The sequence below is a fragment of the Lissotriton vulgaris genome, chromosome 6 (genome assembly GCF_964263255.1).
Source record: "Lissotriton vulgaris chromosome 6, aLisVul1.2, whole genome shotgun sequence".
NCBI classification, from domain to species: Eukaryota; Metazoa; Chordata; class Amphibia; order Caudata; family Salamandridae; genus Lissotriton; species Lissotriton vulgaris.
Window position 1 is genome coordinate 94,220,885 of NC_141694.1, and position 24,005 is coordinate 94,244,889.

Genomic DNA, 24,005 nt, shown 5'->3' on the forward strand with positions numbered 1-24,005 from the left:
CCCTGCAATATGCCATGTCTTTCAACCATAGTTGAACATCTGGTGCCCGTCTCCCCCGCCAGACCATAGCAACCCTGCGTTTAGCAATTTGCAATGCCAGTACTATCAAGCGCCTCACACCTGCCGGCACACCAGAGGCCAATCCCAACAAGCACAGGCGTACGTCCAGCACAACAGCAGTCAACGTCATTATAGAGAGTGCCTCAGTCACAGCAACCCAGAAAGCATACACACGTGCACATCCCCAGGCCAAGTGCACAAAGTCTGCATTGTCCATACCACACCGGACACATTGAGACGTATCTCGGAGACCATACCTAACCAACTGCACTGGTGTGTAGTACCATCGGTGCAAAAATTTATAATGAATGAGGCAAAAATTGCCGTTGGCCACAAAACCTCCCGTCATATAGCAGCACTCAGACCACTCATCATCAGTTAGCGGTTCTGGTAGGCACCCATCCCATCTAGCCCTGACCGTCACCGCGCCTCCTCCCTCATCCTCTTGCAAGGCTCGGTATAGTCTGGAAAGTAATTTTACTCTATCCGTTGTGGTATATAGCAACTGTAAAGCTCCCAGCGCCAATGGTTCCTCCGGATACGTCGGATATAAGGTATGTATTGCAGCCCGGAGCCTGACGTATATAAACCTAGACATAGCATTGTTAGGGGAACTTTCCGTCATAGCCTGTAAGGAGAGGAACGAGGCACCCGGAAAGAGATTCCCTACAGTGTTGATCCCCGCGCCCTGTAAGACCTGTAAAGCCCCAATTTCACTTGAGACCGATATCTCCGTGTGATACAGCAATGGCATACTAGGGGCATACAACGGCAGTCTGTTGGCTCGTCTACCCAATTCACGCCAAGCGTTAGCGGTAGAGCGCACCATGTCCACTTCCCCTTTATCAAATACCGAGTGAGTGTTGACTATCATCGCCTTTAATGGAATGGGTGTGACCGCACTGGCCTCGAGTGCCACGTGTGGTGTATACGGTGGGGCCGACAGCCAGTAGGTGGCAAAGTGTGCCTGGGCGCATAGATAATACAGTTTCATATCTGGTATGGCAAAGCCCCCCAAGTCATACGGCTTAGTCAACACATCCCATTTCGCTCGTGGTTTCTTACCAGCCCAGGTCAAGGCAATCAGCAAGGACTGCAGTCTGGCGAAGAAATGCGACTTTAGCGGTATATGGATATTAACAAAAAGATATAAGAATTTCGGAAGTACCACCATTTTTATCAGAGACACTCGGTCAGCGAAGGTGAGAGGGAGCCGAATCCAACGTGCCACCTGATCCTCAAGTTTTGAAATGGCCACTCCATAGTTAGCCCGAATAATTTCTTGGCTATCTCTATGCATCCAGATCCCTAAATAACGCACCGGTTCCGTTGCCCATTCCAACGGGAATTCCAAGGGAAAAGGGAGGGTAACGTCAGTGAGTGGCATCATAATAGATTTCTCCCAGTTGATGGAAAGGCCCGAGTGATGCCCAAACCGAATGAATTCCCGAAGTATGGATTCAAGATGTCGAGCAGGCTCTCGCACATACAGGACCATGTCGTCGGCATACATGGACACCGCCAGAGACCGAAGAGGGAACTTCAGGGCAGCCTCCACATATCTTTGCCTCAGAACACACGCTAGAGTTTCCAACACAAGAGCAAATAGTAAAGGCGAAAGAGGACAGCCCTGTCTAGTCCCCCTCCTCACAGGGAATGGAGCCGATACATGACCGTTTACTCGAACGCGCGCTATGGGATTAGTATAGAGCAGGGTGATCAGCGATGTAAAGAAAAAAGGCACTCCCATACGATGCAGTACCGCTATCATATACCGCCACGCTACTGAGTCAAAGGCTTTCGCGGCGTCTAGCATGACAGCCCCCGCAGCCAATTCTGGTTTGAGGAGATGCAATACCGCAAATATAGCTCTTAAATTGTGAGTGGTAGATCGGAGGGGAATAAATCCGGATTGATCCGGTAACACCATAACCGGGAGGAGCAGGCGCAGCCGAGTCGCCAGCACTTTAGCTATGATTTTAACATCGGTGTTCATAAGGGACAAGGGACGATACGACTCACACCTATTTCGCGGTTTACCCGATTTGGGCCTTCTTTCCTTTCAGCAATGCGATGTGCATGCATACTTAATTGACTGTTTATTTTTACCTATTGGGACATTGTTTTTGATTGTACCTTCATTACCCAGTCCTAATCAGCTATATGGGTCATACTCCTGTTAATTGTACGATATTTTCCTACAGGTATACTAATTTGTATTTACATGATGCAGAGACCCCTGAAAAAAGGTCACCTGTCCCGAAATGCATTGGGCACATGTATACAAAATCAACAACCACATGTTATATTGATGGAATATTCTCCAACAGTACAGAAAGTCAATACATAATTTTGTTTTGCAAAATAAAAACTAAGATAAAGAAGAAGTGTGAATAAATAATACTGAAAGTGTGTTAAGAGCATCATTTAGAAATTGTGTTTGGAGTTTTGGCAAAAAATATAAGGTTTGGATGTGAAGTGCGACCAAGGCAGGCAAGTGGGGATCCACTACCAGCACATAGGTTCATAATGCATGGTGCAATACTTGAAATATTGCACAAATCGTGGCCAGCACACAGATAAGTTTGGAAGGCGAAAATGGTGTACTCATTTTAAAGAAGTGCGTTTTGGGAAAACAGTAGAGTCAAACTAGTCTATCAGCATTGTACTTTTAGGGGCATTTTCTATTGACACAAATCTAGGCCTACAGGAATGGGGGAACGGCTCCATGACAAGCATGCACATCGTTAAAGAATATCAAAGGGAGGGAAACACAATTGAAGCTACTTACCTACTAGTACCTATCTCCAGACAAGGTAGCAACATGGGTTAATATGACAGCAACATGCTGGATGGTTTGTGTGGGTCTCAGGTGCACTTATGAATATACTTTTTCCTTGCAAATGTGTATTCAGTTATTCAGTGTGCGACAGAGTGGGGAGTGCGCCTCCTAGGGTTGTCATTTTCAGATAAACAATCTACAATAATTCAAATTTCAGCCATTCTGGTGCTGTCGGGAAAACCAGATATGTCATTGTTTAGTGGCTCATTGTCCCCATTATGGGACACTCCAGCTTTGGATAAAATTACAGTCTTACCGAAAAATAGGTTAAAATCCTTTGAGACAAACTGGATATCATTACTCACACTCTTGTCCAGAAATCACCTGCCCACAATATCTCAAAGTGCTATGTATCATCCCTGAGACTCTTTCCCAGTTCACACCATTCTCAAAATAAACAACCATTTGCAATGCAATCGGTCTCACATTTTTGAAAGTTAGAGATATTGGTGGTGTTCCCAGCATAAACAAGAAAAAATAATTGTGTTGTTTTATAAGATTGGCAGCTTTCTGTCCATTGGGCAAGGTATATACATGAGATGCCAACATTTACTGCGCTAAAGTGCTTCAATTAATGCGATGGGAATGCACTTTTAGTTTGTCTTAACCCAATATATAAAATGAAATCCTGTAACTTCTTTCACATAAGTTTTTTTCGAAGACCCAGGAAGTGGAGTCCGGCAGATGGGAGCAAGACTGGGAAGTAATCATGTTCTCTGCATCTCTGTTGATAGAGCTTGAATGCCACGGTAGCATAGCATTCAGTGCTGAATGGTAGCTGCATTGTAGGAGAAATTATATCTAGGGCAAAGCGGCAGTAGTAATACAAATATGACACAGGTAAAAGAGGGATGTACAATAGAATTTAATGCCCTATAGTACGGGAACTCTTTGGCATGCGATAACAAAATGTAAATGCAACCCGACCCAAATATTGTAAATCTGACCCTACCGATAATGTTTTCCAACCGCTGCCACATCATGGCCTTTATTGTGCCTTGCGCATAGACCTGTGGAGCAGTTGCGGCCCGTGCAGGTAAGAGTGGTGGGCCCGATTTGGTAGCAGGGGGGAATTCAACAGAAGACCACAAGGGAAAATTAAAAACAATATTAATTTTCCCTCGTGGTCGTATGTCGAAATCTCCCGCCCCACTGCTCTTACCTTCAAGGGCCGCGACTGCTGTGCAGGGGGCTGATTGCTCTATATATGGAATTTCCCCTTCGCCCAATGGCATTGTGAAGCTGCCTCATACTGCGTCCGATTAGGCTAAGAAGAGCCCGTAATGATGCTAATTTGCCCCACCTCCATGCCCCAGCCCACGAGTTTCTGACACAGGAAACTGAGCAACATCGAAAGCCCCTGCCAAATGATCCTCCTTATTTTCAACGTTGTGTGGCGTGCTCAAGAAATGCACTTAGCCTCCTCTGTGGAACCGATTTTTTTTTATCCCCACCAAAAAGGAGAAATGGGTATCAGTGGGAGGTCTTTTGACAGAGCCATCACATGAGCAGCAGGTGTGGTGGGCTGCTAGCCAGAGAATCAGGGAGTCGAGAGGAAAGAAAGCCAGGACAGGCTGAGCCAGTCTGGAGGGAGGTAGTGAACAAGAGAAAAAACAGTCCAGGCCCAGGAAGAGGGGATAAGCAGGCCTGGGCGAGCCAGCCTTACTCCGGCCAAGGCTGAGCCTTTACATGAGAGAATGATGAAAGGACCACAGTTGGACTGAAACAGTTAAATACAACAACAAAAAACAAAACAAAAAAGTTGCGGGATAACGTGGCCTGCTTGCCACAGGAGAAAGGCATTTAAGAAAATAGTGCTTGGAGGCTATAAGTAAAACGTCCTTAGTAGCAACACATGTAAAAGGGGGTGTCCTCATGGGCGGCTACATGTAAAGAAAAGGCGGTACTAAAGAGGGACTACTAAACCTATTGACCAATGAAAAGCCACCATTGACAAAGGACAGTGACAGGAGCCAATTAAAAAGATGGGCGGAAAGTGGGCTAAGATTTATGCCCTCATCCTGAATACAGCAGGTCTGGAAGAGATAGCTCAAGCACTGCCTACGGAAGACCTAAAAACGGTGGGGGCACTGCTCGCATGATCCATTTCTCCTCAGTTAACATTCCGATGACAGCTGGAAATGGTGTCTCTATGGATTCGCTTATCTTGAGTCCCTGAACAGGAGGAAGGAGGGACAGAGTGAGATTGGGAGTGAAGATGTGTATGAATCTTAGTTTTCCTTGGTGTAAAGCACGTTCTCACTGATCAGCGGGGATGTATGTGATGGGTCATGGTATGTGTAGTTATGAAACCATTGAAAATAGTTAAAACTGAATTTACCTGTTGAATGTTTGATTTTAAGTACCTACATATTGGGTCACATACTGTATAGCCATTCTACTAATTCCTACCTCTAGATGATTTTTTGCTACTGTAGTCTTACAATATGTTTTCTCTTTCCTTTCCCATTAGATTGGCCGCCGGGGAAGTTCTGACAGACAAGCGTTATTTCTTCATGAAAATACGATGCGAGCTGTTGTTCGTTTTGGGCGAGCAGCTCTGCCAAGTGATGGTAGTTCTCATCTTTGAATATTTTTGTTAATTCATGTTGTGATGTTCCAGTTTGCCGAACCATCATTCAAGTTCAGATTCTGGTCAAGTTCTGAAGGTTTAGAGTTCAGGTTTACCTTGAAAGGGCCAGTCAACCTGCGCATGAAGCATTATAGTATTATGAGGATGCCTCTATGTGTCAAGTGTAAGGCTGTGGTACTTGTCCATAGTTCGCACCTAACAATACGTTTATGTACCCACTGCATTTTGGTGGATCTTTATGTCAAAGATCCCATGATTCTCTTGTAGGTCAAGCTTTGTTATAGTCATAGGCACTGAATTGTCCTGCCAGTACCTGGGATCCATGAGCAGTTTTTACTAAATAGAAATAACAATGGATATAATCATGTTTTTTTATAAAGAAAATGAAGCAGCTGTTGAAAGGCTTTATTTGCCAATTTTTGGCTATTTAGTTTTTAGTTTAAAAAAAGAAACTACATTTAAATAGAAATATAACCACTAGAAATAACAGTGACTACAAAACTGTAATACAACCCAGTTTTTTAAAAAAAAGACCGGTGAAAGGGAATGGACAGAATATACCCCTACTGGCTGAAGCCTGAAAGTCTGGTGAAAACTGTCCTGGCTCAGCAAATGGAGAAACTGAATTACTATAGAACCTTGTGTCCTCTCCTTGCACTTTAAAGTTTAGACCTCCTCCGTCCAGATTCCGAAATGTCTAGTATGCACTTCCACTGTCAGGGACAACAAGCTCACCATCTAGTGCAAAAGGCCATATCAAAAATAAATCCCACAGGCCTCCATTACTGTGCCTCACTCACACACGCCATGGATATATCGAGCAGGTTGCATAAGCAGCTATGTAACATGTGCACTTGGGATGTTAGCGCTTGTAGTCGGATAAGCGCAAGTGAAGCTTTACACAAGTGGGCGAGTAGTCCTCCACTTCAGATAAAAAAGGTCCGGCCACAACTATGGATTCACAAAACATTGTTCGCTGCCACCACCACTTTATGTACTAAACCCATTTCAAGGACATTAGTTTATTGTCTGCAGTGATATGTTTGTGTGTCTCTCCAGATCAAAGGACAGGTCTAGGACCACACTAATGGCAAGAAACAGTCCTAGGCCTTTGCTCACACGCTAGATTAGTGCAGCACCAGGGCCAGAAACGAAAACCAGGATACCAGATGTTCGCAGTTGGGCACTCAATGCAGAAGAACATGAATGCATACCATGCAGGGAACATTACCATCCCAACACGGGGCTCTAATCCTTAAGCGGTGGTGGACCCAACTATGAAGCAATGTTATTTAAATTTTACACCAAAAATGAAAAATTGTGCTGCACATTTTCTGCCAATAATATTTATCAATTGGAGCTAGAAACAACCTTTTGGTGAACCTCCCAATTATTTGGCAAATTCAGGAAGTCCTTTATCCTACGTAGCCACCGAATTACATCGATCCTCTGACCCTCACCATTGTCCAGTTTCTTCACTAGCTTAGTCTTAAAAGATACAATCTAGGCATTCTTATCTGGGCCCATTTTAGTTGTGCTTTACGGAAGGAGGCTTTTTTAGAACTAACGCCCACAAAATAAATATATAAAATACATAACAGTTAAGATGTAATGTTGTTCTGTATTGCCAACTCTGGGTTCCTGTGACAATTAATAGCCGTTCAGACTTGGGACTAATGGTTTATGATGTCACTAGAACACCTCAATAGCAAATAAGACTTTCCACCTTTTCCAGGTGTCCTGGATTAAGGTTCTAACCACATCATTCTCTCAAGGAACCTTTCTCTCATCACTAAAAATCAGTCCAGTCACATAATCCTCAACAAAACATGTCAATCCATCAACATTGATACCTTTCTAGCAGTTTACTTGCTCCTTTGGCTTGGGAATGTCATAAAAAAAGAATTGCAGCAGACCAACTTACCTATCAAATAAACAAGACAAGTCGGCCAGCTAGTCTTTATTCAAGACTAAGGGTATGCTATAGCATTGAAACCACTACCTTGAAAGTACTGGATCACATCCTCAATAAGGATTACAGTTAGGGACCTGCCTAATTATACTTAATGACTTAAATGCAGCATTTGCCACAATAGATCACAGTAGACTTAACCAACCCTAGAATACATAATAGTCTAAAAAGGAAATGTTCTAAATTGGTCCTCACCCTACATGAGAAGCAGGTAATTCCTGGTAAAAACTTGGGAACTCACACCTGAACCAGCACACTTCTCATGTGGATTTCGACAAGAATCAGTTCTTTCCTCAAATTCGTTTAACCCCTTATGCGCTGCCGTCGGCCAACGGTCGTCGCGTGCACAACCTTGGTAGTGCTGCGCACGTCCGTTGGCCGACGCATCCCCACCCGTTATTCGAACGTTCAGCACTGGGCGCTGAACGTTCGACGCTCTAAACGGGTTAAGATTTATATGGTACAGCATGCAGACGATAGTCCGCTGTACTTAAATTATTCAGTCTACTAGATATTACAATCCTTAGATTCTGTTTTTTCTGATTTCAAACTTGGATTCAGGACATTTTCTCCTTCTCATTTCAGGAAATCAGAAGTTTGAGGCTAATGTTGCTGTGGCTACACATGTTTTCCATACAACTGCCAGCTAGGGTTGGGTTTGGATGTGTGCAAGTTGCTTTTCTTCGAAGAAGTCTTTCAAGTCACAAGTTTGAGTGACTCCTCCCCCTGGTGATAATGGACATGGGCATTGTTAGATTATTTTCTTTCCACCATCAAGCTCGAGCGTGTTTGCCTGCATTCTTATTCAAGGCAGGCATGATACTACTTTTGGTTCGTGCAGCACACTCATCCTCGTCAATGTTGTTTTGATCGCGTTTCCATTTCTGTGTATTGAGGTATAGCTACATCACTCGTCGAGTCGACGTGCTCCAACTGCAGCCCCTATAGGGCCTCTCCCTTTAGGGCCTTTTTTTTCAGTCTCCATCGGGTTCTCCAGAGAATGTCCTGCTAGTAATGGAATGGCCGCCCTTCCGTTACTTCCCTCCCTGCCATGCAAAATATCCCCAGACCATCTTGCATCTAGTCTGTAATTGGTGTTTATCATCAGAACACAGAGATGGGAAGCCTGTCACTCCTTCCGCTCCCTGAAAACCCTTCGACTCAAGATGCTGCGGAGAAGGATTAAGGAAACTCTGGACATCTTAGGCTACTACTTGTCGAACACTTTGTATTGTTATTTCGATTCTGAAATTACCTATTGATTGTTTTATGTTATCACCTCAATGTACCTTTAACATGACTGATGTATCTGCGTATACATGCTCCCCCCTCTGTAAAGCGCTCTGATATCTGCGAAGATCTTGTTCGCGCTATATAAAACTTTCAAAATAAATAAATAAATAAGAAAAAGAACAACAACCATTGGTTGGGGAAAAAGAGGCGTTCTCGGATGAGGTCTGTTCTGGCTCCAACCTCGATGTGGGGAAAGTCACACTGGCTTAATAGTCCGTGAGTACTGTCCCCGGTGTTGAACACTCCCTCAACAGAGTGTCGAACACTCCAAGAGACACCCAGCCCCTGGTGAGCAAGAGTCCCTCAGTCCACCACTGCCTTCTGGCCATGGTCGGGACCGAGTGACTGGTTCGGACGCCAAAACACCAACCAAAGCCAAAGCATTTGGCATGACCACCTCAGTGCCAAGCGGACCACTGATATTAAACCCACCATTGGTGTCCACAGCTACGACACCGTGTGGAACTTTGGTGCTGAAACTTGGGATGGTTGCAAAAGCTTTGAAGCCTGCTTCCAAACTCCATTCCAGAAAGCCAGTTGAGCCCATTCTTCATAGACTCCAGGAAAAGCTGGATGCTAGACATAAACAAATCCCCATCCAATCTCATTTCAGCTGTAACCTCGCCAAGCCTTCGGCTCTAACCTACAACGCCGAAAAGACAGCTGTCTCTCCAAGAGGCTCTTGACTCACCGCTACTATTAAAAAAACTGAAAAAACTGGAGAAAGCCACTAGCCCTTTGCGTCTTACACCACCCTTCCTACCTCCACTTCCGCCGCCATCTCCACAACTTTGGCCACCACCAGACTTCCTTTCTCCACCAGTCTATTGGAGATGCACTGGATATCGTACCTCAAGGGCCTCCACAATGCGATACAGGTGGGCATTGTGAAAGACACAACACCTTTGAGACACCACCACATCCCGACCTCTAGGACACCTACGATATTGACCCTCCAGGGGACACAGACCCGGACTTATATCCCACCTGTCCCTCTCCTTCTGATGACCTAACAGCATATCAGTAGACTTGCTGCCTTTCACTATGTACAACATCATATGAAACTCTCAGAAGGGGATTTCCTTTTTGAGACTCGTTTATCTACCCATAGAGCTACTTATTATCTAGCAATGCTTAAAGGGATGCCAAGACGCATTGACCCTAGTAGAGTTAGGGTTTTAACACCCAGGGTAGATAAAAAATTCAAGGCCTCCCCATCTAATCCCCTACATATTAAGGGCCAATTACCACTGGGCTCACTAACGATTATCACTGCTTGCAAGTGGGCAAACTCAGAAGCTAGCGGAGCCCGACAAAGAGAGCAAGCACATTGATGCAGCAGGTAAAAGGGTTGCAGCACAATCTGCCAATCATTGACGTATTGCCAACTCAATGGGCTTGCTTGCTCGCTATGACTGTGCTCAGTGGGATGAAATGGAGCACCTGCTCTAATATCTCCCAGAAGAGCATAGAAAGAGAGGACAAGAACTTGTCTCAGAAGGAAAGCTAATATGCAATACCTCCATACTGTTTGACCTGGACTCAAGCTGACACTGCCACCAGTCATCGATACCAGCATTGTGCTTCGATGCCATGCATGGCTTCATATTTCTGGTTTAAATCCAGAGGTGCGGGGCGTGGCCAAGATGGCGGGCTGAGCGGTCGCACTTGCCGAGAGCTCCCGGACCCCTGAATTCCTGCACCGCTTGTAATCGCTGATTCCCCCCCGGATCAAGCGGCAACTGAGCCGGGTGCACACGGTGGAGGTGTGGAGAGCCTGCTGAGCCTGGTTTGCCCCGTCGGGGATGAGATTCTGACCGGTAAAGCCCAGGTCGGAGCCCGCTGAACGGCCCGAGTGAGAGCCGGAAGCCGCGAGTCTCCCGACCCTCGGAGCGCGACGGAGCGACCGGCCTCCGAGGTGTGAAGCCCGCAGCGGTGCATGAGCTGTCGGAGTGGAAGTCGGCAACGGCTTCGCGAGCGGCTCGGAGTTGTCCAACGGCGGCTGTACGGAGCGGAACGGAGCGGAGGTGCAGAGCGGAGGCGGAGTCGGCATCGCCTCACTACGCCAGCCCGTGGCTTGAGGAGGCCCGCTGGAGGAGATCGCTTTGGCTGGTTGTCTGTATGGGATTGGGGAGCGAGTCTCCCGGGGAAGATCTTTCCCTGAAGCAGTGGACCCCGGTGAACATTGCACTGTGACTTAGCCCACTGGCCGGATTTCTGGACCTCAGATTGGAGAAGTAGAGAGGGTCTCCATCTTGGGCGTTGTCCCCTCGGCACTACTGAGCGGCCATTTTGTGAAGTTCGGACGGGCAGCTCGGCCCTCCTGGTGCTCTTTGTGCGGGCTGCTCCCGGCTGGCATATAGCTGCTTTCTTGGCTGGTCAGTAAGCCTCAGTGTCCTTTATTGATCTACAATGTCGAATGCCAGGGGGCAGCGACGGGGTGACCGGACCTTGCCGGAAATGCTGGGACGGGGCGCCCTACGCAGCGGAGGAGCCCAACCTGCCGCGACCTCCCCGGCACCAACCAGGGGGGCGGACGGTGGAGAGCCCCCGGTGACGAGATCATTTCTCGAGTCGCTGTTTAGCTCCCTTCGGGAGGACTTTCAAACGCTCAAGAGTGAGGTGGCCGGGGAGGTCCGCGAAGTGAGGAGAGAGATGGACTCCCTGGGGGACCGTGTGAACACGGTGGAGGAAGCGGGTCACTCCAGGGATGAGGAGATCACCCATCTGCAACAGGAAGTCCTGCGGCTACGGGAGCAACAGATTGAGTTACAAGCCCACGCCGAGGACCTTGAAAATCGGTCCAGGCGGAACAACATACGGGTCCGCGGTGTGCCGTCTGGTGAGGAGGGTGAAGACGTGACTGCATATCTGGTGGCCCTCTTCCGTGCGATCCTGGGAGAGTCGGAGGACTTTCGGATTCGCATAGACCGGGCACATCGGGTGGGTCGCCCCCGCAGAGCTACAGCGCCCGCTCCGGACATTCTGGCCTTCCTCCCGAACTTTCCCTTGAAGGAGCGGATCCTCCGAGAGGCACGAGGGCAGCAACCTTTCCGATTCCGGGATCACCCTGTGACCCTGTTTCAGGACTTATCCACAGTCACGCTACAGAAGAGGAAGTCCTTCAAGATCGCCACGGACTTCCTTCGAGAGCATGAGACACAGTATTCCTGGGGGCACCCCTTCCGTCTGATCTTCAGGTGGAACGGTGTCTTGCATCAGCTTCGGTCCCTCCAAGATGTCTGCGCGGTGTTGGGCCTCACAGCATCGGACACAGATACCCCGGCCCCACGGCGGAGGCGCAGCACTCGTAACGGATGGCAACAAGCTGGGGGGGGGGCCTCTCCTCCGGCGGAGCGCCCGGGCTCGCCCGCAATCCGGGCAGAAATGGCGGCTGCCATCCAGGAGGCCTCCAGAGTGGCGGCGAATGGCGAAGTGGCCTTGACGGCCTGAACTCACTCCGGGGGGAGTCTACTTTAGCTCATTCTTATTGCAGGTGCGGGGATCCGGGGGGTGGGCTGGGAGGAAGGGCGAGTGCTGGAGGGGATGGCTGGACGTCCACTAGATTGACTTACCACGGCCTTGCCCGTTTCGGGCCGGACTGGGACAATGTCTTTTTTGAAAAGTTTGGGAAGCGGGGAATGGGGTTGGGACAGGCAGGCAGATGTTTTGATTCTGAGACCTAGAGGGGGGGCCAGTTGCGGGGGGTGGTGTAGATTTGGTTGTGTGGGGGCAGGGGGGGGGGGTTTCTAGTTGTGGGGTGTTGGGGTTCGGGGACTGTACTGTGCCAGTGGGTAATTCAAAGTTGCTCTGTTTTGTGGCCTCGAAGGGTGCCTTCTGCGTTTGCTTGCGGGGCTTTGCTTCCTGATATGTGCTCCCTGAACTCCCTCTTTGATGGCTCTTAAGGTGCTTACTCTCAATGTGAAAGGGCTGAATAATCCGGTTAAGCGGCGGGCAGTGTTATCCCTGTTGGAAAACTCACAAGCGGATATCTTCCTGTTGCAGGAGACCCATTTGCTGGCTAAGGATTGCTCGCGGATGCGTACCCCCAAGTTCCCCACACAGCTATTCTCCTCTAGCGCCTCCAAGACGGCAGGGGTGGCAATCTTGTTTTCTAGGGGGTTCAGGGGAGAGGTCGTGAGCAAGGTAGCAGAACAGAAAGGGAGACTTCTAGTATACAAGATTAAGGTGGGGGGCATAGCACTGACTGTGGGCACCGTCTACTGCCCCAATGATCATCAGGACCAATTCTTGCACAGGGCCTTGGACGACGTTGCATCCACCTCTGATAGGCACATAGTGTTGGGGGGTGATTTGAACCTGGTTTTCGATGCGGCACTGGATAGGTCTGTGCAGCGGCGCCATCAGTTGGGTGAGCTTTCGGGCTCGATTCGAACTCGACTTGAGGAGCTGGACATGCATGACATGTGGCGCCGCCTCCACCCCACCACCCGCGCATACTCTTACTTCTCACACGCCCATAGATCTTATGCGCGCTTAGACCATCTCCTGGTGTCGGGCCCATTGCTCCTTTTGGCTTCGAGTGCGGACATGGGGGTCCTCTCCCTTTCTGACCACGCTCCGGTGGAGGGCGTTTTCACTCTTCCACCGGTGGCTCGGCCGAGAGGGGTCTGGAGGCTCCGAGACACGCTTTTGCACAGGTGGTCGGTGGTGGATCAGATCCGGGCGGCCATTTTGGCTTTTCAGACCGTGAACGATAATGGGGATACTTCCCGTGCGACACAGTGGGCAGCCCTAAAGGCCGTGCTCCGAGGCGAATTTATCGCGATTTCCTCGGCCGAGAATAGGGACCGACAACTCAAGAGAGATGAGCTCACCCGGCAGGTGAGGGAGCTGGAGCAGGTTCATCACAGGACAGGGGCCCCCAGGGTGTGGAGGCAGCTGAAGGCGGCGCGGAAGCTCCTGGCGGCCCTTGACACAGATCGGGCGGAGTATGCGATGCTTCGCCTGAAGCACCAATATTACACAGGGGGCGATCGGTGTGGGCGGCTCCTGGCTAACAAACTTAGGGTACAGCACCAGCAGCACCGTGTGAAGGAACTATTGGACCCGGCCGGAGGTAGAGTCACGACCGATGAGCACATAGCAGACGTCTTTCGCGGCTTTTATGCTGACCTCTACTCCGGGGAGGCCTCTTCGGCCCAGGCTGAGGGGGACTATCTGGACTCGGTCCCGCTCCCGTCGCTGACACAGGATCAGGCTCAGTATCTGGAGCGTGACATACGTATCGAAGAGGTGGTCACGGCGATATCCCGGCTCAAACTGGGTAAGGCCCCGGGACCGGATGGCTTTATCCCGCTGTTTTACAAAACCTTCTGTCAGGAGCTGGCGCCTCTGCTGACTCGCCTCTTTAACACCTTCGCAGAGCCGGGAGCCATCCCCCCCGAATTTCTCCAGGCCACGGTTTCAGTGATCCCCAAGCCGGGCAAAGACAGGACCGCTTGTGGGTCCTATCGTCCCATTTCGCTGCTGAACACTGATTTGAAGGTGTTCACCAGTATCTTGGCTGCACGCCTGGCGTTGCACCTCCCCGGCATGGTTGACTCGGACCAAGCGGGCTTTGTGCCCGGTAGGCAAACGGTAGATAACACGAAAAGGGTGACGCACATTCTCGAGAAGGCTTCCAGGATCCCTGGGGAGAGGATGCTCCTGTCCATAGACGCGGAGAAGGCTTTTGACAGGGTGCACTGGCCCTACCTGGAGAAAGTCCTGAGCAAATTCGGGATAGGGGAGAGGTTCCGTCATCTGATCTTCAATTGCTACCGGTTCCCCTCTGCAGTGGTCCGGGTGAACGGCGGCAGCTCTCGACCCTTCCCCATTGAGCGGGGCACGAGACAGGGGTGCCCGCTCTCCCCTTTGCTCTTTGCCTTGTACATGGAGCCATTTGCCCAGAGGGTTCGGCAGAACCCTGACATTATCGGCGTCCAGATGGGTGGGTTTAGTCATGCGATTAGCCTGTACGCGGATGATGTCATTCTGACGCTGGATGACCCGCGGAGATCGCTGCCGGCCTGTGTGGAGGAACTGAACTTATTCGCTGACGTGGCGGGCTTCAAGGTGAACCTGGGTAAGTCAGCCGCCCTTGACATCTCGCTTACTGCTGCCACTAGAGTGGAACTGCAGAGGCTTTACCCTCTGAGCTGGTCCAGGGACCGGATCCCGTACTTGGGGATCCTGTTGGCGCCCTCCCTCCCGGAGATGGTTACGGCCAATTACGCGGCTCTGGGCGCGAAAATAAGGGAGGAACTGGGCCGGTGGGATAAGGGCACGCTGTCACTACTGGGTAGAGTGGCCGCGGTGAAGATGACCCTTCTGCCTCAGGTGCTTTACCTCTTCAGAGCGTTACCGCTCCAGCCCCCCGCGGGGTGGCTTGCTGAGACTCAGGCTGCCATTGCACGGTTCGTGTGGCAGGGCCGCAGGCCGAGGATCAAGAGGGGCATCGCTATGCTGTCGACAGAATCCGGAGGGCTGGGGATACCGGACTTGCGGAAATATTTCCAGGCCGCTCAGCTCCGCTATCTCGTGGAATGGAGCCGGTGGGAGTCTGATAAGCATTGGTTGTTCCAGGATCAGGCGGTGGCGGGTAGGACGCTGCAGGAAGTGCCATTCTTGAGGCGGGCCCACCGGCCCCCCAATCTTTACGCGTCTTTGGTAACGCGGGTCCCGCTCCAGACGTGGGACTCGGTGGCTGCCAGATGTGAGCTAACCACCTTCCCCTCTCCCTTTACGCCGCTCATTGGCAACCCGGACTTCGGCCCAGGGATGGAACAGGGTGCCTATGAGCGCTGGCGGGTGGCCCGCTGCTGCACTCTGTACCACTTGTACTCCCCTGAGGGAGTTGTCTCCTTCCAGGACTTGAGAAGGGATTATGGCCTCCCGGAAACGGAGCGCATGCGCTACATGCAGGCGCGCCACTGGGCATTACAACCCCAAGTGCGCGACGCGGCACACCGGGAAATCACGGCGTATGAGCGTTGGTTAATTACTCGCACGTCGGACGCTAAACTGATCTCGGACCTGTATAAAATGCTGCAGCCCCCCTCCTTTCACATTCACAACCCAGGTCGGGAACGTTGGGAGCGAGAGCTTGGGCGCGAGCTGAGCCATACAGAATGGGACGACATCTCCTACCGCGCACGTCATTCGGCCTATCACACGGGTCTTACAGAGACCTTTACTAAAATCTCGACCTACTGGTACCGTACTCCGGAGAAACTGCACGAGATGGACAGGGCAATACCGGGGACGTGCTGGCGCAACTGTGGCAACACTGGTACACTAACACACATACTATGGGAATGCCCCCTGCTGGCTCCTTACTGGGAGGAGGTCTTGAGCGAGGTGGACAAATGCTTTGGGATAGAACTGCCTAGATTCCCGGCCTATGTACTGTTGGGGTTGCCGAATGGGCTGATGTATCCCCTCAGGTCTAAGAGGGGTAGACAGATCGCGATTGCGCTGGGATCAGCGGTGCAGAATATTCTCATACACTGGCGCACTACAACACTTCCCTCTGTAGTTGGTTGGCTGCACAGATTATGGCACGTTCTTGGGATGGAGAAGATGTCCTTAGTAGCCCTGGGGGATACTGACACCTTTGAGGAATTGTGGGAGCCCTTTCACAGCCTGTTATGTTCCGAGTTTCGAGAGATCACCTGCCCTAGATACCTTCGGTTGTTGAGGCTGACGCCGCCACCGGACCCGCCTGATTGATTGGGTGGGGTCGGTATTGTATAGTAGAGATTCATGGAGAGTTCAAGTAGTGGAGACTGTAGATATTGGCACAGTACAGGGGGTGGGTTGGGGTATGGTAGTTGGGGGTTCGGTTTGGTTCGGTAGGTTTTTGGAGCGGGGTTGCTTCTCCTCCCTTCACCCCTCCCCTCCCCCCTTTTTCTTTTCCTCTCTTCCCTTCCATTCCCCCCCTTTTTCCTTTCCCCCCCCCCCTTTTTTTCATTCGTTCTCTCTTTTGTCCACTCCCTCCTGATTTTCTCTCCTCCCCCCATCCCGTCCCTCCCTCCCTTTCTCCCCCCCCCCCCCCCCCCCTCCCCTCGTTGTCTGTCCGTGCCCACAGGTGCGAAAGCTATGCTCCCGAGTCGGATGGAGCCTCTTGCAAAATTGTGACTGCATTGTTGTACTTGCTGTATGATGCGCATTGGTGCGCGGTTCTTGTGGTTCACCTGTTCCCTGCCCCTTTGTGTCCTACCCCACCCTGCTTCAATAAAATACTTTAAACCTAAATCCAGAGGTGCAGCAGAATCTCCTCAATGTACCCTTTGACAAATGACATCTTTTTGGTCCTCAACTTGAAGAGGCCCTAGAGAAAATTAAAAAGGACATCGATAATGTGAAAGCAATAGGGGCCCTTCAAACACCTACTCGCTGTGGCTCCTTTTGCCGCTCCAACTAGGATGGAAGTTCTAAAACCACATCTTTGGACACCTCCAGCTCTTACCGCAGTAATCAAAGTCAACACTCCTCTCCAAGAGGTTACTTCAGGGGCTCCTACAAGGACAACAATGCCAAAGTTGCTATTAAAATCCAAAAGCCAGTGGACTCTTAAATATTGAATTCCTTCAACCTGAATTGCCTCCCCCATCTCCTTCCGGTAGCCAGATCATTTGGTTTCACTATAGAGCAACTTTATCCTTCATTCCACACTTAAATAAGGAAGTGCAAGCTGCAAACTTCCAGCTCCATGGCAGAAAGAAAACGTGGTATCTAATTCCAGATGATCCTCTAAAAACAGTAATGCGTGCCATAGTTATCGTAATGCTGAATTTTGGAAATGCTATCCTCACAGGAGTGCTATTATCTTATGTTCGAGGCATGTGGGCTGCTGAATTCATATCTGTGCATATATCGCCGCCTAGTGTTGGGTCCGGATGATTGCACATTGTTGTCCTGGAAGAGTCTTCGAAGTATCACGAGATAGGTGGCTCCTCCCCTGGACTACAGTGCGCATGGGCATCGACTCCATCCTCAGATAGTTTTTTTCCGCCATTGCGTTCGGATGCATATTGGTTCAATCAAGTCGGAATCGATATAAAAGTTTTCTTAAGGCCAAAAGGCCTTTAGTTTTTCGTCGGTATAGTCTTGCGTTCGGTGCCCAGTTCTTTCCAGCTCAGTTCCGAGCCGGATATCCAGGAGAGCCGCGTGCTATTCGACGCTGAAGGCCCGGTCGACGCCAGAGGCCTTATCGACGAACCATCATGGAACGGAGCCCGTTCAAGAGATGTCCTGTGTGCAACTCCAAGTATCCCCACATCGACGGTCACCCGGTGTGCAACAAGTGTCTGTCGCCGGATCATGATGAAGCCAGCTGCATGGCTTGTTCCCGTTTTCGATCCAAGAAGACACTTCTGCATCGACGCGCTGCGCGCAAGGAAGCCCAGCAGACTGCACCGGAGCCTGTGGACATCTTCGATGCCGGGGATGATGAAGGAGCAGACCGGGAGGTTCAAGAGATCCTGTCGAATCCTGCGTCGGAGGTCGACTCCAACTACTACGCTGATGTTGAGATGCTCGAAGCGGAAGAAGTCGTCGACGAGGTAGGAGACGACGACGGGGCCTTTGGGGCCATGGAAGATAGCTCGAGCGAGGAGCTATGCCCGCAAACTGACATTGGGGCCGAAACGCTTCATAAGGCTCAGGTCGAGGGATCGCCACAAGGCCATACCCAAGATCTCCCAATAAGTTCTACGGCCCCGCCTTCGGGCTCGGCTTCGGATATATCAAAGGAGCCTCAAACTGCCAAATCGAAACCGAAAGTGAAAGCTCCGGTATCGACGCAAGCAAAAGCACTGCTGACTACATCGAAACCAAAAGTGCGTATTGCTTTGGTCGGCTCGAAGTCCTCGGACCTGTCGGCACCGACGAAGCAGAAGAGCGTTATCGACACGAAGAAACCGCTCAAGGGCGTCGAGACGAAGTCTAGCACGCCGAAGGCAAAGGTCAGGGCAGTCGACCCGAACAAATCGGCGCCGAAGACAGTCGACACCGACAAAGGACTCGGTGATCCGAAGGTTCTCGAGCCTCCGCGTCGACCCGACAAGGCCAAGAGCGGAACAACCCCCGAGTCCACGCCTGGTGGTGCCTCGAAGGATTCCGTCGAGTCGACGCAGCCGTCCTCCTCCTTCTCGAAGCAGGTGGCAGACTCCCTGAAGCGCATCAAGGACAAGGACAAGGCCTCTGGTGTCGGGCCTAAGGATCCTCCACCATCGAAGCCTTTTCGATAAACCTCAGATGACGTCGACGCCCATCCACTTCGCGCTGTAGCCGAAAGTGGCGCCGAAGGCTTTCGTCCCTAAAATGGTCGCCGACATACCCAAGAAGGTGTCCACGGTGCCGAAGTCGACAACTGTGGTCCCGGCCGCAAAGCATCGACAATCCTCGTTGGAAGAGCAACAGGAACAGTTTATCAATGCCGAGACAGGCAGACTTTCTCTTTATAAACGGAAAATCGCCCCGGAACAGCCAATGGAGTCCTATAAAATTCCACTGAAGAAGAAAAAGGATTCTACTTCAACACCTGTTCTTGTAGAACCTGTATCTCCACGTGGCCATGATGTCTCACCCACTTATTCAGATGTGGACCCTGGGGAAGGTGATAATGATGAATATAGCTATCCTGTGGACACTGATCCAGATGATACAAATGAACCCTGGGCAGATGCTGCTGACCCAGGTGATCCACACTCTACCCCAGACACTCAAGTGTATGCTGTAAAAACATCGCCTACTGAGGATTCGGCAGCGTTTAATGCCCTCATTGAAAGGGCGGCTAAGAATCATGACGTCCAGCTCCATGCTGACCCCATTGAAGTAGACTTTCTTTTCGACACCTTTTCCACCTGAAAGAGGACTGTCAAGACTCTGCCTATGTTGAAGGGTGTCTTGGAGCATGCTGGGGAAATCTTTAAGGAGCCTACAAGAGCCAGGGTGATAAACCCCAGAATTGAAAAGAAGTACAAACCGGCGCCTGGAGACCCTACTTACATTAAGGGACAGTTGCAGTTGGACTCTCTTGTTGTTTCAAATGCCTGGAAGAGGGCTAATTCACAAACAACGGGTGATGCTCCTTCCCCAGATAAGGAATCTAAGGTGTTCGAGGCATCAGGGAAAAGGGTGGCAGCTCAAGCGGCCAATATCTGGCGCATTTCAAACACTCAGGCACTCTTAGCCAGGTATGACAGGGCCCATTACGACACACTTGAGACCCTGTTACAGCACCTACCAGATGAATATAAGGAGGCAGCTGAGATGCTCCTCCAGGAAGGGAAGCTCATATTAAATGCTTCTATCAAATGTGCACTGGACGCAGCAGACACCGCGGCCAGAGCTGTTAACACTAGTGTCATGCTGAGACGACATGCCTGGCTCAGAATCTCCGGTTCAAGCCAGAGATACAGACCACCATTCTAAATCAGACAGTAAACCCTGATCATCTATTTGGCCCAGAGGTGGACACCACCTTGGAAAAAAATCAAGAAAGACACTGAGACTGCAAAGTCTATGGGGGCTCTACAGTCGCAGCAGTTCAGGGGTGGTTCTTTTCGTCGCTCAAGCAATAGAGGTGTTTCCAGAGGCCAGCTTTCCCAGAACACACAGTACTATAAAGGCGGCGCGCAAACCACATACACCAAACAAAGTCGAGGTGGATATCGTGGAAACAGCGCCAAGGGCAGAGGTCGTGGAAACAACAACTCTAGATCCTCCGCCACTAACAAACAATGACGCCTTGTCACTGCCCCCCGACCACGCAACACCTCTCGGGGGGAGTCTTCAACAGTTCCTGCTAGTCTGGAAGTCCATCACCACAGACAGGTGGGTCACACAGATTATCCAGTACGGTTATTGTCTGGAATTAACATCCACTCCACCCAACATACCCCCAAGACACCGTCCTATGTCCGCCGAGCATTTGCACTTGTTGCAGCAGGAGGTACTCGTCATGCTGCAAAAAGGGGCAATCAAGCTCGTGCCTGTGGAAGAAAGAGGCACAGGAGTTTACTCACCGTACTTCTTGATACCAAAAAAGGACGGGTCCATCAGACCCATACTGGACCTCAGACCCCTCAATCAGTACATTCTGTCGGAGCACTTTCATATGCTAACACTGCAGCAAGTCCTACCGTTGCGAAGTCAGGGGGATTTTCTCGCAACTTTAGATCTGAAGGATGCGTATTTTCATATTCCGCTGCACCCGTCACACAAAAAATACCTCCGGTTCACCATCCAAAACCAACATTACCAGTTCAAGGTTCTACCTTTCGGAGTCACCACGGCACCCAGGGTGTTTACAAAGGGCCTGGCGACGGTGGCGGCACACCTAAGGAGACAGAAAATTCACGTCTACCCTTATCTGGACGACTGGCTAATCCAGGCAAAGTCAGCCCAGCAGTGTGCCGCCCACATGTCCCACACCATTCACCTTCTTCACGATCTGGGATTCTTACTGAATGACCCAAAGTCCCACCTACAACCCGCCCACATACGGCAGTATCTGGGTGCAACGATAAACACTCTGGCAGCTACAGCACAGCCAAATTCAGTGAGGGTCAGCAGCATTCAATCGCTGATACAAAAATTCAGACCTCAACACTCGCTTCCAAATCGAGTGTTCATGCAGTTGATAGGCATGATGGCCTCCTGCATCTTCATAGTCCCGCACGCGAGACTACATATGCGTCCGCTTCAGGAGTGCTTAGCACATCAGTGGACTCAGGCTCACGGACAATTGAAAGACCTAGTGTTGGTAACCGGTCGTGCATACAACTCTCTGCATTGGTGGAATCCACAAAACCTTTGCAAGGGACGACCGTTCCAGGAGCCTGTGCCACAGATCATTCGGACGACGGACGCATCTCTCCAGGGATGGGGAGCTCATGTACTCCACTACACTGTGCAGGGACTATGGACACCACAGCAACGGAAGATGCACATCAACGTTCTAGAACTGATGGCTATCTTCATGGCAATGAAAGCATTCAAGGTACATCTGTGCAACAAGGTTGTGTTGATCCGGACGGACAACATGACGGCCATGTACTACACCCAGAAGCAGGGAGGTACACACTCTCCACAGTTGTCTCATCTGGCTCAGAGCATGTGGAAGTGGGCCATTCAAAAGAATATCTTCCTCATGGCGGAACACCTCCCGGGCAAGGACAATCAGATGGCGGACCTGCTCAGCAGGTACAGCCACCAAATGCACGAGTGGGAGATACATCCATCAGTACTCCACCCGTACTTCCTAAGGTGGGGTCATCCAGAGATAGACCTGTTCGCCACAAAGGAAAACGCCAAATGCCGAAGCTTTGCCGCCAGGTTTCCACACCCACAGTCGCAGGGCAATGCGATATGGATGAACTGGTCAGGCAGATTTGCGTACGCTTTTCCCCCAGCACCTCTAATACCGTTGGTGGCACGCAAGCTGAAGCAACACTCGATGGCTCTCATCCTGGTTGCTCCGACGTGGGCACGCCAACCATGGCACACCACGTTCCTGGAACTATCCGTGGTACCGCATCAAAGGCTGCGCCTGACACCCAAGCTTTTGACACAGAGCCATGGCGACATTCAGCATCCAGATCCGCAACAGCTCAACCTGGCGATCTGTCTCCTGAGGTCTTAGAGTTTGGCTACCTCAACTTACCTCCTGACTGTATGGACATAATCAGGGAGGCAAGGAAGCCCACCACCAGAGCATGCTATGCGGCGAAATGGAAGCGGTTTGTCATTTATTGTGCAGACCACAATATTAACCCGCTGGACGCATCTATTCAAAACATCATTTGTTATCTCTTACATCTGTACAAATGTAATCTGGCCTATGCTTCCATTCGTCTACATCTATCCGCAATGGCGGCCTATCTGCAAAACAGGCAGCACCTCTCCCTTTTCAGAGTGCCTGCCATCAAAGCCTTTCTGGAAGGACTCAAACGAGTCATTCCTCCGCGGACCCCACCAGCTCCCGAATGGAACCTAAATGTGGTCCTCACGAGACTAATGGGTCCCCCTTTCGAGCCACTGCATTCATGCGAGATTCAGTTCTTAACATGGAAAGTGGCTCTCCTAATAGCGATTTCGTCGCTACGACGAGTTGGTGAACTCCAGGCACTAACTATCCAAGAGCCATTTATTCAAATTCATTCCAACAGGGTGGTGCTTCGCACTAACCTTAAGTTCCTTCCTAAGGTGGTTTCTCAGTTCCATATCAACCAAACTATAGAACTACCTGTGTTCTTCCAAAATCCAGAGTCCGTTGCGGAGAGAATGCTCCACACGCTTGACGTCATGAGGGCCTTGATGTACTACATTGATAGGACCAAAGATTTTCGGAAGACGAAACAACTATTTGTTGCCTTTTCGCCACAACACAAAGGCAACCCCATTTCCAAGGCTGGTATAGCCAGGTGTATCGTTAAGTGTATTCAGATCTGCTATCAGTAAGCCAAGCGCACTCTGACCATTCCACCGCGGGCCCACTCCACCCGTAAGTTGGGGGCCTCCATGGCTTTCTTTGGAAATATTCCTTTTGAAGACATATGTAGAGCAGCCACATGGTCTACCACACACATTTACAAAACACTACTGTGTTTGCCCCAGTATTGGAACTTTCATAGATTCCCATGCTTTGTATCATTCCCCGTCGTCGGACTGGGAGTCTCGGTAATAAAAAATATCATAGTAGTAGGTACAAAAGAGAAAGGAAAGGCCTAGGCCTCATTCCCTTTTGTAACATATCAGCCTCTTTTTGTAAAAGAGACCAAACTCTAGGCGTCAGCCAATCAGAAGAGCCTCACCCTTAGAACCTTCCTGAAGGAACCTCAGAGCCTCAGATTGTCTACCGCACGTTGTGCTAGGGAGTCTCCATTGAGCTCTGCTCTATTTCTACTCTTTCAAAATCATTTCAACAGTTATTTCTTCAGGATTTTCGTCAGATTTCATCATGAATCTCTTTTCTTCAACAAGATGTCTGAGGTTGAGAAGAAGAAAGCCCTTTTCAAGCCCTGTTCCACCTGTGGGAAGAAAAGGCTGTTTGTGGAGGACAAACACAAGGATTGCATCTACTGCCCGTATCCAGATCACAAGGCAGAGGACTGTAAGATTTGCCGCACTCTCTCCACCAAGACCTTGAGAGATCGTGCTGGAAGGCTTCTTACATGGTTGCAGAGGCAGAAGGAAAGGAAACATGGAGTTTCCAGTGATGAGGAGGAATCGGC

General features: G+C 50.2%; 1 protein-coding gene across 2 annotated transcripts in view; it reads left to right on the forward strand.

Annotated features, from left to right (window-relative positions):
- The window catches only part of LOC147706850 (exportin-5-like), a 2,308,032-nt gene that overhangs the window by 341,453 nt on the left and 1,942,574 nt on the right, over positions 1-24,005 (forward strand). For both annotated transcript variants that reach the window (XM_086926017.1, XM_086926018.1), the window contains exon 9: positions 5,376-5,475. In XM_086926017.1, coding sequence (XP_086782143.1) covers positions 5,376-5,475 — 100 coding nt within the window. The remainder of the gene's footprint in view (positions 1-5,375; positions 5,476-24,005) is intronic.